This window comes from Phyllobates terribilis, unplaced genomic scaffold (genome assembly GCF_046119375.1).
Source record: "Phyllobates terribilis strain yellow unplaced genomic scaffold, ASM4611937v1 Scaffold_12__6_contigs__length_324123572, whole genome shotgun sequence".
Lineage (NCBI taxonomy): Eukaryota > Metazoa > Chordata > Amphibia > Anura > Dendrobatidae > Phyllobates > Phyllobates terribilis.
In genome coordinates, this window is record NW_027362772.1 from 51688958 (window position 1) to 51704245 (window position 15288).

The 15288-nt window shown below is 42.0% G+C and overlaps 1 protein-coding gene across 3 annotated transcripts in view; it reads left to right on the forward strand.

The window, feature by feature from the left end:
* Positions 1–15084, forward strand: part of LOC141173049 (phospholipase A2 inhibitor gamma subunit B-like) — a 52955-nt gene extending 37871 nt beyond the window's left edge. For 2 of the 3 annotated variants that reach the window (XM_073657680.1, XM_073657681.1), the window contains one exon: positions 13528–15083. In XM_073657680.1, the coding sequence (XP_073513781.1) occupies positions 13528–13548 (21 nt within the window). In that variant the 3' untranslated portion in view covers positions 13549–15083. Of the gene's footprint in view, positions 1–13527 lie in introns of all 3 variants that reach the window. The other variant, XM_073657682.1, reaches the window with a different exon arrangement.
* The last annotated feature ends 204 nt before the right edge of the window (positions 15085–15288 follow it).

Here is a 15288-nt window from a genome sequence, read left to right on the forward strand (position 1 = left end):
TAAATTAAAATAAATGTATGATCAAACTATGCAGATAATAATAATATAATAAATTAAACTCTTACTTTTGTAGCTTGCGATACCTTCAGTTAAAGTTTAGCGTTCCAATACATAAAAAAAAATCAATGTTGTACAATCCTAAATTTACAGGTGGGGGGTGGGGTGGGATGAAAACTAGAACTAATATAATGTAGAGAGTAATATAAAATAAAATAATAATAATAATAATAATAATATCAAAAACACATATAAATGTGATATATAGATAGTAATAAATTAATTATAAAATAACATGTTTATTAATATATTAAAATAAATGTAAAATAAATGTATGATTGAAATATTATCATCTATATTATAATAGTTCAATCAAACATTTATTTTACATTTATTTTAAAATATTAATATATTAATGAATATTCTATTTTATGATTATTTTAATACTATCTATATATATTTATAAGTGTTTTATTATTATTAATAATAATAATACACTTACAAATGTGATATATAGATAGTAATAAAATAATTATAAAAGAGCATATTTATAAATATATTAAAACAAAATTAAAATAAATGTATGATCAAACTATTATTACATGGATAAGAATAATTATTATTATTACTATTGCTGTTATTATTAATTACTACTAGTGTTGAGTGAGCATGCTCAACAATGCTCTGCACTCGCCCGAGCATCTCACTACTCGGAATGTTAGGAGAGCACCGAGCATTTTCGGGTTACTCGGGCGGGAGCTCAGATCTCCGCCCTGCATGTTTGGCGCTCTTTACAGAGCCAATGAACATGCAGGGATTGCCAGCCAGTCACTGTAATGCCGCAGCCATGTTGGTTGTGGGCATTACAGTGATTGGCTGGCCGCACAGCGTCACCTCTAGTATTTAATACTGGGCGCCGTCATTTTGGACACAGTCGCTCTGGATCAGATAGTGTAGGGAGAGTGCTGCTGAGCTAGTGAGAGATTTATACTGTGAAATATGTAGTATAAGGTCTCTAAAGCCAGCAAAATCAAACAAACAGTACTAGATATCAGGCAGTCAGGCAGGTTGTATAGGAGACGCAGTGGTTATACCAACAAACACTGCATTACAGTCCTGTGTGCTGCTGCTGCGGCTCAAATTGCTAGTCTTAGCCCCAGGTCTCAGGGGCCAAGAAAAAATCCTATTTTTTCATCTAAATCCTCTTTTTTAGTTTATTTCCTCAGTCAGACTGTACAAATACCCGTCTTATTAAACTTTTGGAATTCCTCCCCCCCAAAAAAAAATTGAGTGTGTCTGTGAGTGTTAAGACACAAATATATCTGTTTAAAAGAGTCTGGTTTCGGCCAGATAACTAGAACTGTGGTTTTGCAGTTCCACAGTTCAAATCTCTGTATTATCCACTTTTTTACCTTTTTTCCATAAAAAAAAACAGTTTGAGTGTCTTTCTGACTGTTCAGACACAAATATATCTATTTAAAAAAGTCTGGTATAGGCCAGAGAACTAGAACGGTGGTTTTCCTCTTCCACGGTTCAAATCTGGGTGTTATCCACCTTTTTGCCATTTTTTACACAAAAAAAAAACAGTTTGAGTGACTCGCTGACTGTTCAGACACAAATATATCTGTTTAAAAGATTCTGGGGTAGGCCAGAGAACTAGAACTGTAGTTTTCCTCTTCCACGGTTCAAATCTGGGTTTAATCCACCTTTTTGCCTTTTTTCCATAAAAAAAAAACAGTTTGAGTGTCTTGCTGACTGTTAAGACACAAATATATCTGTTTAAAAGATCCTGGTGTAGGCCAGAGAAATAGAACTGTGATTTTCCTCTTCCACGGTTCTAATCTCCTTTTTATTTCCCTTTTGCTATTGATAGTGCGAGTGTAAGCTATTTTACTTCATTTACAATGGGCAAATCGCGTGTCAAGGGACGTGGAACTGGATGTTCTGGTGATGGTGCGTGCAGAGGACGGGGCTGTGGCCAAGGTGAAAATGTGCCACAACCAACAGCCACATCTTCTCGCTTCCAGTTCTTGACCGAATTAATAGAGAAGCACACAACACCACTATTGCGAACTGATCAGTGTGAACAGGTTATTAATTGGATAGCAGATAATACTTCCAGTCACCTGGGCACCACCACCTCCGGTCTGTCTTCCACAAGTCAAGTCTTAGCAGCTGTGAGTCTCGACTGTTAGAACCTTGCTGTTAGGTTTTTTTTCCTTTGCTGGTCACATGACCTTGTTGGCCTATTTAGTCCTGCTCCGCCCTTCTGGCTTTGCTGGACTTCATTGTATATCTACTTTCTAGCTAGCCTGTGCTCTGTATCTAGCTCTGTTAGTTTGCTTGGTCTACGGACCTCTATGTTCTATCTATTTTGTTTGTTCGTCTGTCTGCTACTATTTCTGTTAGGAGGTGTCCCATATTCCTCCCAGTCCTTAGTACTTGTAGGGATTCCCTCCCCACATCTATAGGTCTTCGTACAGACTAGATTAGGACTTTAGCAGGTCTGATCGCAGGATCAGGTTCCCTGTTACATCGTAGGGATTCAGCTGAGTCTTATAGTAGGGACAGATCTCCTCTCTTTCCTTAGCTTTGGTAGCAGAACATAACAGTAAGTCCAGCCAGCAAATTCTCTAAGGAAAGATTTTTCTGTTCCATCATGGTGTCGGTTCAGGATTTGACTCATCGCCTGCAGGGACTCTCTCTGGAGGTGGCCGAGCTCCGTCAGCACGTGAGTAACTGTCCTGGAGCACATTTCTTGGAGCCTAAGGTATGTTTGCCGGATTTGTTTTTTGGTGAACACCGAGAATTTTTTTCATTTAAAAATGCTTGCTTATTGTATTTTCGTTTGAGACCTAAGTCCTCTGGGGATGAATCCCAGCGCGTAGGGTTCATAATGTCACTTTTGCGCAAAGAGCCTCAGGAGTGGGCCTTTTCTTTGCAACCTAGTGATTCATGCTTCAGATCAGTGGATAGTTTTTTTTCTGCTTTGGGACTATTATATGATGATCCTGACCGTGTCGCATCAGCTGAGACTGAGTTGAGACGTCTAAAACAAGGATCGGGTAATGTGGAAAAATATTGTACACATTTTCGTCGTTGGTCCACTCAAACAGGGTGGAACGATTCTGCTCTGAAAAGTCTATTTCTTGCTGGGCTAAGTGAAAGGGTTAAAGACCTGCTAATTGCTTATCCTACACCTGAAGATTTGCAACAGGCTATGCAATTAGCTATACGGGTGGATAGAAGACTGCGTGCTAGGGTTAATGAGAGCAAATCCTCTGCTATGTCAGTTTCTGGTTATGATAATGTGTGTACTAACAGTGGTGAACCGATGGAGATTGGATCGGTGGCACCTCGCTCTCAAGAAAAAGACCGTCGTTTTTCGCAAGGCTTGTGTTTCTATTGCGGAAAATCTGGTCATTTGATTAAAGGCTGTGAGCTTCGTATGAAGAAAGAAAAAAAAATGGTCAGTCACGCCCGTATTGCCTGTTTAAATTCCAAGGGTATATTTTTAGCTGCTTCCACGATTGCTCAGGAAAAATTAATGGAATTTCGGGTGTTTGTTGATTGCGGGTCTACACTGAATGTAATTGATGGGGGATTCGTGGAAAAACTCAATTTAAAACCTGAACCTTTGTCATCCCCCATTGCTGTGGTTTCTGTGGATGGCTCCCCTTTGAAGAATATTACTCTCAAGGTCAGTGAATTTCCTCTCACTATTAATGGTGTTCACCATGAGAAATTGGATTTGGTAGTGTTGAATAACTTGCCTTCTCCAGTAATATTGGGTTTGCCCTGGTTAAAATTTCACAATCCTGTACTGGATTGGTCTGGAGCCATAAATGTTATGACAAGTGTTGTAACGGGCGTATTGCAGCTTTGGATAGGGGAGAATTGCCTGTTCCTATTCAGGATTTTTGGAGAGTTTTTTCTGAGAAGGAATCGCAGGTTTTGCCTCCCCATAGAGACTATGATTGTTCTATTGAATTTGTCCCTGGAGCGACTCTTCCTAAGAGTCGTTTATTTAACCTTACTATTCCTGAGAGGAAGGCTTTGGAGGAATACATACAGACAAGCTTGGCCGCCGGTCACATTAGGCCCTCTAAGTCTCCTGTGGCGGTTGGATTTTTTTTTGTAAAAAAAAAGGACGGCGGTTTACGTCCTTGTCTGGATTTTCGTGAGATTAACAAAATTACGGTACGCAATCCTTACCCACTGCCATTGATTCCTGATCTGTTTAACCAGTTATTGGGGGCTAAGTGGTTCTCTAAAATTGACCTTAAGGGGGCATACAATCTGTTGCGCATGAAGGAGGGTGATGAATGGAAGACTGCTTTTAACACTCCTGTGGGTCATTTTGAGAATCTGGTTATGCCTTTTGGTCTTACTAATGCTCCTGCATTTTTTCAGAATCTGATTAATGACATCCTTAGACCTTTGATCGGTAAAAATGTGGTTGTGTATTTGGATGACATTTTGATTTATTCGCCAGATCTGGAGTCTCATTGGCGGAGCGTGCGTGAGGTATTACAGTTATTAATGGACAATTCGCTTTTTGCTAAGCTGGAGAAATGTGAGTTCGCTGTACAGAGAATTAGTTTTTTGGGCTACATTATCTCCAGCAAAGGTTTTGAGATGGATCCGGTTAAGGTTCAGGCTGTGCAGGAATGGCCTAGGCCTATTGGTTTGAAATCGATACAGAGGTTTTTGGGTTTCGCCAATTACTATAGAAAGTTCATAAAAAATTTTTCTAGTATTGTCAAACCTCTGACTGATCTCACCAGGAAAGGTGCTGATGCGGTTCAGTGGTCTTCTGAGGCCATTGAAGCTTTTGTGTATCTCAAGGAGAGGTTCACCTCTGCTCCCATCCTTATGCAGCCTGATGTTACTAGGCCGTTTTTGGTTGAGGTTGATGCTTCCTCTGTGGGGGTTGGCGCAGTATTGTCTCAGGATAACGGGGATGGATTACATCCCTGTGCCTTTTTTTCAAAAAAATTTTCGGAGACTGAATTGAATTACGATATTGGTAATCGGGAATTATTGGCTATTAAACTCGCATTTGAACACTGGCGCCACTTCTTGGAAGGTGCGGAATTTCCCGTTCAGGTTCTTACGGATCATAAAAATCTGATATATCTTGATGCTGCCAAGCGCCTGAATGCCCGTCAGGCTAGGTGGGCACTGTTTTTCTCGCGGTTTAATTTCTCCGTTACTTACATCCCTGGTACTAAGAATGTTAAGGCGGATGCCTTGTCTCGCAGTTTTTCTCCCATAGTCGGTGCTGAGAAAGAGGAAAACATTTTACAAGAAGGTGTTGTGATAGCTGCTTTAGACTCCGTTTTGGAAGATGAGATTCTTAAAGCTCAGGAGAATGCCCCATCTAACACTCCTCATGGGAGGTTGTTTGTGCCTGAGACCTTTAGGAGAGATTTGTTTGTTGAGTGTCACGAATCTCGGTTGGCAGGTCATCCCGGAATCTCTGAGACCAAGAGACTGGTGGGTCGCAGTTTTTGGTGGCCTGGATGGCAGAAGGAAGTCATTAAGTGGGTGCGCCAATGTACTATATGTGCTAGATCTAAGTCCTCACATACTCCTGCTGCGGGGTTGCTTTGTCCTTTGGAGGTCCCCAGTGCTCCTTGGACACATTTGGCTATGGACTTTATAACTGACCTTCCCCCCTCTGAGGGTTTTACTGTCATCTGGGTGGTCGTGGACCGTTTTAGCAAGATGTGTCACTTGGTTCCCTTCGTCAAACTGCCCTGCGCTAAAACTCTCGCTAAGGCCTTTGTCAAGGAAATTGTCAGACTTCATGGCGTTCCTACTGACATTGTTTCTGATAGGGGTCCTCAGTTCGTGGCTCGTTTTTGGCGTGCCTTTTGTGACAGGTTGGGAATTCATTTGTCGTTTTCGTCCGGATATCATCCTGAATCTAATGGCCAGACAGAAAGGAAAAACCAGGATGTTGAGCAGTTCTTGCGTTGTTTTGTGGCAGACAATCAAGAGGGGTGGTCTGAGTTTCTGCCACTTGCCGAATTTGCTCTGAACAATCATACATCTTCTGCTGGTTGTTCGCCTTTTTTTTGTTGTTCTGGGAGACATCCGTCGTTTGGGTCGTTCTCCAAGTTGGGATCTGCCGTGCCTGAGGAGGAGAATTTTTCCGGTGATTTGGAAAGAGTTTGGACGGATGTGCGTGGTAATCTTCAGGAGGCCAACAGAAAATCTAAAGACTACTTTGATAGGAAACGACAGGAGGTTTTGTTCGCTGTTGGTGACATGGTTTGGTTGTCCTCTAGGAATCTGCGGTTGAGGATTCCTTCTAAGAAATTGGGTCTCAAGTTTGTAGGGCCCTTTAAGGTGCTTCAGGTTGTCAACCAATCTGCTGTTAGGTTGGAGGTTCCTACCTCCTGGAGAATTAATCCGGTCTTTCATGTCTCCCTGTTAAAAAAAGCTGTTGTGTCGGATGGTGACGCCTCTGCCTCTGTTCCTCCGGTGGTGGAGGACGGGGAATATGAAATTTCTCGCATCCTTGACTCTAGACGGTATAGAGGTTGTTTGCAGTATCTTGTGGCCTGGAAAGGTTTCGGACCCGAGGATAACTCTTGGGTGAGGTCAGATGATGTTTCCGCGTCCAGACTTATCAGAGCGTTTCACAGGAGATTTCCTGATAAGCCTGGTCCTAGGGGATCCGGAGGATCCTCTTAGAAGGGGGGGTACTGTTAGAACCTTGCTGTTAGGTTTTTTTTCCTTTGCTGGTCACATGACCTTGTTGGCCTATTTAGTCCTGCTCCGCCCTTCTGGCTTTGCTGGACTTCATTGTATATCTACTTTCTAGCTAGCCTGTGCTCTGTATCTAGCTCTGTTAGTTTGCTTGGTCTACGGACCTCTATGTTCTATCTATTTTGTTTGTTCGTCTGTCTGCTACTATTTCTGTTAGGAGGTGTCCCATATTCCTCCCAGTCCTTAGTACTTGTAGGGATTCCCTCCCCACATCTATAGGTCTTCGTACAGACTAGATTAGGACTTTAGCAGGTCTGATCGCAGGATCAGGTTCCCTGTTACATCGTAGGGATTCAGCTGAGTCTTATAGTAGGGACAGATCTCCTCTCTTTCCTTAGCTTTGGTAGCAGAACATAACATCGACCTCATACTCCTCCTCACCCTGATGCTCCTTCCTCCCACCATGCCAAGTGTCGTCAGACAGCAACTGATCCCACAGTTGGACACTCTGAAGAGCTGTTCACTGGTCCATTTCCATATTTGGGCCCCTCGCCTGCTCCGCTTGAAGTGGTGGAAGAGGAGATCCCATGTAGCGATGGCCAAATATTTGAACAGCCACGGCCACAGGAAGGTGACGTTGGCAATTTGTCACAAGAGGTGGACGATGACGAGACACAATTACCACAAAGTGAGGAGGAGGACCGTGATGCGGAAGTGGAAGAGGAGGAGGTGGTGGATGATCTAGTAACTGACCCAACGTGGCAGGAGGACACGCAGAGCAAGGCCAGCAGCACACAGGGGCAGGGAGGCAGAGTACCCCAACAGGCAGGAAGAAGCAGTGTGGTGGCTGCAGACAGAAGGCGGGCAACCATTCCCCGTAACACCTACACGAGGGACGCTGCCAGTACAACCGGTAGGTCTTCCAGAGTCTGGAATTTTTTTAAAGACTCTGCTGATAACCCCAAAAAGGCCATTTGTACCACCTGCCAGGCCAGCATCAGAAGGGGTGACAAAACTATCAGCCTGACCACCACCAGCATGATCAGGCACATGTCAGCAAAGCATCCGACTTTGTGGGGCATACCCCAGGGTCCACAACTAGTATCAGCGGGTGTCAAAACTGCTTCTTCCGCTGTTGTGCGTGTAAGAGAACACTCTGTTGTGCGTGCAAGGCAATCCCCTGTCCATGCTGCATGCAAAGATGCCCCCTCCTCTATTTCTTCACTTGTTATGGCAGTTTCTCAAGAAACAGCATCATTGTCCACGTCCACGTCCCTCCTCGGCGTTCAATTGTCCATATCCCAGACATTTGACTGAAATCGCAAATTCGCAGCCAACGCCCCACTGGCCACAGGCCTAAATTCGCACATTTCATGACTGCTTGCGTTGGAAATGCTGCTTTTTAGGCTGGTTGAGACGGAATCCTTCCGCAACCCTATGGCGGTGGCCCTCCCTCAGAACTCGATCCCCAGCTGACACTATTTTGGTCGGTGTGCCATCCCCGCACTACACAAGCACGTGTCCCAAAACATCTGCCGTGCCCTCAACAACGCAGTTACTGGGAGTGTCCACCTGACAACGGACACGTGGACAAGTGCTTGTGGCCAGGGACGGTACATCTCCCTGACGGCATACTAGGTAAACATAGTGGAAGCCGGAACCCCGTCGGACCTTGGGACAAAACACATCCTCCCCACACCGAGGATTGCGGGCCCTATGTCAGTCAGAGTTGCCCCCACAGTGTACAGCTCCTGCGCATCATCCTCCTCCTCCTCCTGCTCATGTTCAGCCTCCATCTCAGATATCAGCACATCAGTTACAAGCTGGAAGCATTGCAGTACTGCCTCAGCCAAGCGGCAACAGGCTGTGCTGAAACTCATAAGCTTAGGTGATAAACCTCACACTGCTTGTGAGTTGTGGACAGCTGTGAAAGAGCAGGCAGATCTGTGGCTGAGACCACTGATCCTACATCCAGGCATGGTCGTGTGTGACAATGGCCGTAATCTTGTGGCGGCTCTGAGGCGAAGTGAGATCACACACATACCATGCCTGGCTCATGTGCTTAACCTCGTGATTCAGCGGTTTCTTAAATCGGACCCCGAGTTGCCAGACCTGCTCGTCAAAGTACGCCGCCTGTCAGCTCATTTTCGCAAGTCAGCTACAGCTTCCGCCGCCCTTGCTGTGTTGCAGCAGCGTTTGCAGCTTCCGGCACACCGACTGGTGTGTGATGTCCTCACACGTTGGAACTCTACCCTCCACATGTTGCAAAGGATTTGTGAGCAGAAGAGAGCAGCTGTGGAGTACCAGCTGCAACAAGGCCGTCGATATTCAGGTCAGACTCCACATATAAGACCTTAGGAGTAGACCTGGATGTCTGACATAAGTACCATCCTGACAAACTTTGAGGAGTCCACCAAGATGGTGAGTGGCGATGACGCCATCATTAGCATCAGCATCCCACTTGTCTGTCTTTTGCAACGCTCTTTGCAGAGAATTAAAAAGGAGGCATTGCAGCCAGAGTATGATGAGATGGATCCAGAAGCCGTAGCGGGCAATTACACACAGCCCAGCCTCATTTCATCCCAACGTGCATTGGGGGACAATGAGGGAGAGGAGGAGGAGGAAGAACAGCAGCTGCTATCATGCGCTGTAGACGGCAGTACCTGTACAACTGTCATACCGTCGGTTCAGCGTGGGTGGCCTGAGGACAGGGGGGAGGAGGAGAGCTTTAAAACTGTCTTGTTAAGCTACTGTGACCTCCACGTCTCTTCCAAGGGGCTTTAAAACCGTCTTGTTAAACCACTCTAAACTCCATGTCTCTTCCAAGTGGCATTAAAATCATCTCGTTAAGCTACTGTGACCTCCACGTCTCTTCCAAGGGGCATTAAAACCGTCTTGTTAAACCACTCTGAACTCCACAGCTCTTCCAAGGGGCATTGAAATGTTGTTTTTAATTACCTCTAACCTCCACGACTCTTACAACGGGCATTGTATTTCCTCCTAATTTTAGTCAGCTTTTGCTTTTCAATGCAAAGGCGAACACTAAGGGAGAGCCACTCCCCAATAATGGGTTGAAGGTTTTTAGTATGCTGTAATCCACGTTTGTTTCAAGGGGCATTGCAGTTCCTCATAATTTTTGGAAAGCCTTCCATTCACTGCTTAGGCCAACAGTGTACAGGAGACCCAGTTGCTATAAATGGAAAAAACGGTTTAGTTAAGGCCCTCTGACCTCCATGTCACTTCCAAGGGGCATTGGAGTTCCTCGAAATTTTTGGTAGGCAATGCACTCACTGTATGCCCTATAACTGTGTAGCTGAACTGCTCCTTTTGGTACAGAAACATATCCTACAAGACATGTGTGGTTGACTGGCCTGATATTGATGTGAATGGTCCCTGTTCCTCCTGCTCTTACTCCTTTGCCACCACCTCATCCATCATTCATCACCTGAAGCTTTGTTTTAACTGGAGTCATAGAACTGGGATAGTAGCATGAAATCATACAGCAATCCTCAGAGGAGGCAGGATATGCGCCAAAACGCTGACCACCTCAGGCCTAGCCGCTATTACATGCATGCGCTTGCATTCCAAGGAACAGAAAGCTAAGGAGATGGATGGCCTCATGATCATGAATAATTTACTTGTTGTGTAGGAGGCCGACCACTGCTGCTGTCTACCTTCTGAACTTTGTGTTGAAGCCTGATTGAGCCAGGACCTGCAATCCTCTATGTCTGGAGGACGTGTTGCATTCCAGTGACCAACTGTGTCCAGGCTTCCAGAATATTAACTCAGTGTGAAGGCGTCAGTCAGGTAATGTTTTGGTATGTGCGCTTGTGTATAAAGCGCACCGGGACAAATAGGGGCAGCTGGGGACCGAGTATGGACACCCGGTCGCCTCCTGGCAGCTGGGGACCGAGTGTGGACACCCAGCGCTGGGCGGCTGGGGACTGAGTATGGATACCAGGCCGCCGACGCAGTCATGACATGGTGGCCGGCGTCTGCCTCCACAAGCCTAAAAGGCCTCATTTCAAGTGCAAGCAAGCTAGCAGTATGGTATTGCAACCTGGGGGTGGGTGGGTGACAGGCTGCACACTTACACTTGTATTCCAAGAAAACAAAGCAGATGCTAACTTCTATCATCATCATCATGCTCCTCACCTTGGCACTCTCAACTCCCCTGATGGAGAAGCCAGGGCCCCCTGGAGGAGTCTGGTTGTCTGGTGGGCTCATCCAATGCTGCCCTAAAGAAGGCCAGGCTAAGAAAAGTGTGGGGAAGGTTACCTGGACAAATAGTGGCGACTGGGGACTGAGTATGGAGACCTCGCTGCTGAAGCAGCCATGAGGTAGTGTCCAGCTTCGGCCTCCTCCAAACTTAAAGGCCCCATTTCAAGTGCAAGCTAGCAGTATGGTATTGCAGCCTGGGGGTGGGTGGGTGGTTGGCTGCATATTTGCGCTTGCATTGCAAGGAATGGGGGAGGTACAATTGAACACTGCCCTGGAACAAGGACTTGCACGGGGATAGTTGCAAGTCTGCATCTTCTGATGCGGCAAGAATCATTCTGATGGGCACATTTTTAGGCAGTGACCTGGGTGTCAGAGATGCTTCCATGCTGTTACCATGTCTTTTCAGCACTGTATGCATGTGTCACACAGCACATGGCCAGATAAGGTTGTAAAATGTTAAAATGACATTTCCCGGTGAATGCATTTGTCACGGTTGAAAGCAATACAAAAGTGCAAAAACGCAAAAAAAATGCTACTTGTGAACATAGCCCAAGGTGTGGAGGAGTATTTTTGTTTTTGGTTATTTATTTTACCTTATACACAAGTCTTTACCCTGGAAAGGATGTTCCTTACATATTTCACAGGAAAACAGTTTCAGTTTCGTTTTTGAACGTTTTATTGTGAGCCCGTAAAAGTGGCTTAATACCTCTGACCACGTTGTTGACAGCAGTGACCTGGGGGTTAGAAATGCTTCCTGGGGCGATGCCCATTTTGTCCTCATGTCTTTTGAGCACTGTCACTATCGTTTTGGGCACTTATTAGGCTTTCTACAGACTGCCGGGGGTGCCGCCGCAATAATGCTCTGGTCTCCCATAGACTAACGTTGGGGTCGTTGCTCGGGTCGAGCACCCGAGTATCACGGTGTGCTCGGCCCGAGCTTCCAGCACCCGAGCTTTTTAGTGCTTGCTCAACACTAGTTACTACTAATAATAACAGCAATAGTAATAATAATAATTTTTATTATATAATAATTAAATATACATATATATTTATAAATAGTATATAAATATAAATATATATACGGTAATACAATTTATAAATATATGTATCTATATATATATATATATATATATATATATATATATATATATATATATATATATATATGTGTGTATCAAAAGAATGCATGTTAATGGGAGGAGTGCAGAATCTGGAAAGAGGCAGTTACACCCCCTTATAGTAATACAAACCAGAGAAAACTGACCAGCACCTCCTAGTGTGAACCAGCAGGTGTTGTATAAACAGCTCTGCTTGCCCTTTAAATGTAGGTGTTTTTAGCCCAGAAGAAGACATGTTTGTCCGTTTAGTTGTAGGCTTGCAGCCCAAAAGTGGCATGTTAGGCAGAGTAGTTACCCATCAGGGGGAGGTTACCTTGCCGTGGTTGATGGGCACACATGAATTGGCAAATTTATGCTCTAAAAACCTTCATTGTTTGTAAGTACTTGTTGCTAAGCAAAACAGTTTAGAGCTAATATTCTCATTATTTTCATTGGTAAGACGTATCTTGGCCATATGGAGTGCTGCTGCATTCTTTTGATATATTTTATAGTTACGGCAGCTGGCACCAGTTCACACTAGGAGGTGCTGGTCAGGTTTCTCTGGTTTGTATATATATATATATATATATATATATATATATATATATATATTTATACATGTATATATATATATATATATATATATATGTATAAAAATATATATATATATATAAATATAATCAATATATAAATATGTAACATATAAATAATTTAATATATAAATAATATAATTATATAAAACAATTACAATAATAAATAAATAAAATAAATAAGTAATAATAATAAAAGTTAAAAATAAATATCAAAGATTAATAGTAAAGATAATTATCATGTAGTAGAACTATAAATAAATATAAAATAATATGATAAATATAAAATTGGTGGAAAATTATAATAATCTATTATAATATAAAATAATGAAAGAAATTTTAATATAAACATAATATAACTATATCATCAAAATATTATTATATAAATGACAGTAATATAAAATTATTTAAATCTAAATAACAGTGTAAAAACATTCAATAATAATAATATTAATAATAATAATAATGTCATACCAAACTAGAAATAAATATAAACATAATATAATATAAATAATAATACTGTAAAATAACTATAATGTAAAATAATGATAACATTATTAATATAAATGTATCACAAAACTATAGGATCAAACTATGCATATAGTCAGTTTCAACGGAAATACATAGTTCTGTATAGGAGCTGTATGCATAAACTTTGTATAAAAACACATGTATCCATCGAGTTGCTTAATCTTACTTTAGATTTACTGGAACAAAAATTTGTATGCAATCTTATTGAAAATCATGGATAACACATCATTCACAATATAAAAAAAATTGACAAATGTCAAATGACAAACCAAGCTCTGCGACATCCACAATTATTTGATCTGTTGTAAATTAATCAAAATGCATTATTTTTTTGGACATTAAAATATTATATTATTTTTGTGTTTTTACAGAAGTACCACGGGAAAATTTGAAGACCCCTGGGGAAGATAATGAATATCTTCACATATATGTTCCAATGTAATGCAATGCAAAATGCAATATAATTTTGGGATAAAAGATTTTAGATTTTTCTGTTAGATTTATTTTTGACTTTTCCTGATTTATTATTTGTATGTTTTCCATTCATTTAATATTGCAATGAGATATAAAGGAAACACTTTTTTTAAAATTTACATAAAAAAGTTTTAAAATTGAGGGACTTTTACAGAATTTTATAGGTTTATCCCTGTACTGGGTGGAGACACCCATCATTATATTCAACTAAATAGTCAGTGGATAACCATGTTGAGACATCCTTCAAGCAGCACCATGAAAAGATTTTTTTGGATCCTTTTTATGTTGACCATGGAAATATTGTTGTGATGCCAGTCACTACTTACAGACAAGTCGTGAGGCTGGGTAGTCAAGAGGTCCAGTGTCAGATGCCAAGAAGGCTTGTCATAAATAAAGGGATAAGGCAAAAGGAGTAACCAGGTCGCAGTCCGAAGTCAGAATTCCTGGAAGGATGAAGATCAAGATAAAGGGGGCTAGGCGAACGAATAGTGAAGGCAAGGTCCAGGTTCGAGCAGAAAAGATCAAATACAGGAACATAGAGAACAAAACAAGCGCACACCATTTGAGAAAAGCTACAACTGGCACTAATTGGAGGCAGAGAGCCAGCTAAATAGCCAGGTAATCACAATCACTTGTATAGCTGACACATGGCAGAAACCTCGGCACATCCCGGCCCTGATTGGACGGCTGAACTGTCACTCCACATACTGACAGCTCAGCATGCCCTAGTCTCTGATTGGACAGTTCAGCAGTCCATCACCATACTGACAGCTCAGCACGCCCCTATCCTAGATTGGATGGCTGAACTGTCACTCACTGCTTTCAGACACACCTATAGGCTCAATCGTGACAGTTGTCCTATCATACAGGTTATATTTAAAATGTTTTTAAAGGGTCCTCTTAAATCATAATATTTTATCAAATTAATCAATTAGCATATTATATTCTTAATTAGTATATATGTTTGCTGTGTTGTACATTTCTCTGTCTTCTAGAAAAGATGTCTTTGTTAAAATGACCTTGAAAGTGTAGAAACCTCGGTTCTTGGTTGTCTGGTCTTTCCCATTTAAGACTAGACCGCTCATGGACAAAATTGACTTAGATATTAATACAAGACCAGACAATGTTGATCGTTTCACATAAAATGACCCATGAATTAATTAAAATGAATTTATGTAGGTGCTTTGCTTAATTGGCCAATATTGGGCAAGGAAGTTCCTTATGGCAGGTATCCAGAAACGAAACACTTAAAATACCAAGCCTTGGAACTGGGCTTCAGATTTCTTACTATAGGGAATCTCCTTTCCATTGATCTCTTTATTTCTCTGTATTTATTTTTGTTGTAGCCTCATTTCTAAATGAACTTTCTAAATTTCTTGAGATTGAGTCTCTCTGGACACTTTTCATATCAAACCAAATAAAATATTGTCAATATTCTAAATATTCTAAATATTTATTTCTTAAGTCATCAGTGACCATTTTTCTTTGTTTTCAGCAAGTACAGGGTGGTTGCTCATTTTAGAAGCCCATAGAGAACAATGTTGGGTCCTTCTCGACAAATGGAAGTCTAGTATGCTGTGATTCTGTAAACTTTAGACTATTGATATTTTTAGTTTGTGTTTTCCCTAGCAATTTGGCTCATTTGCCATAAAATTAAG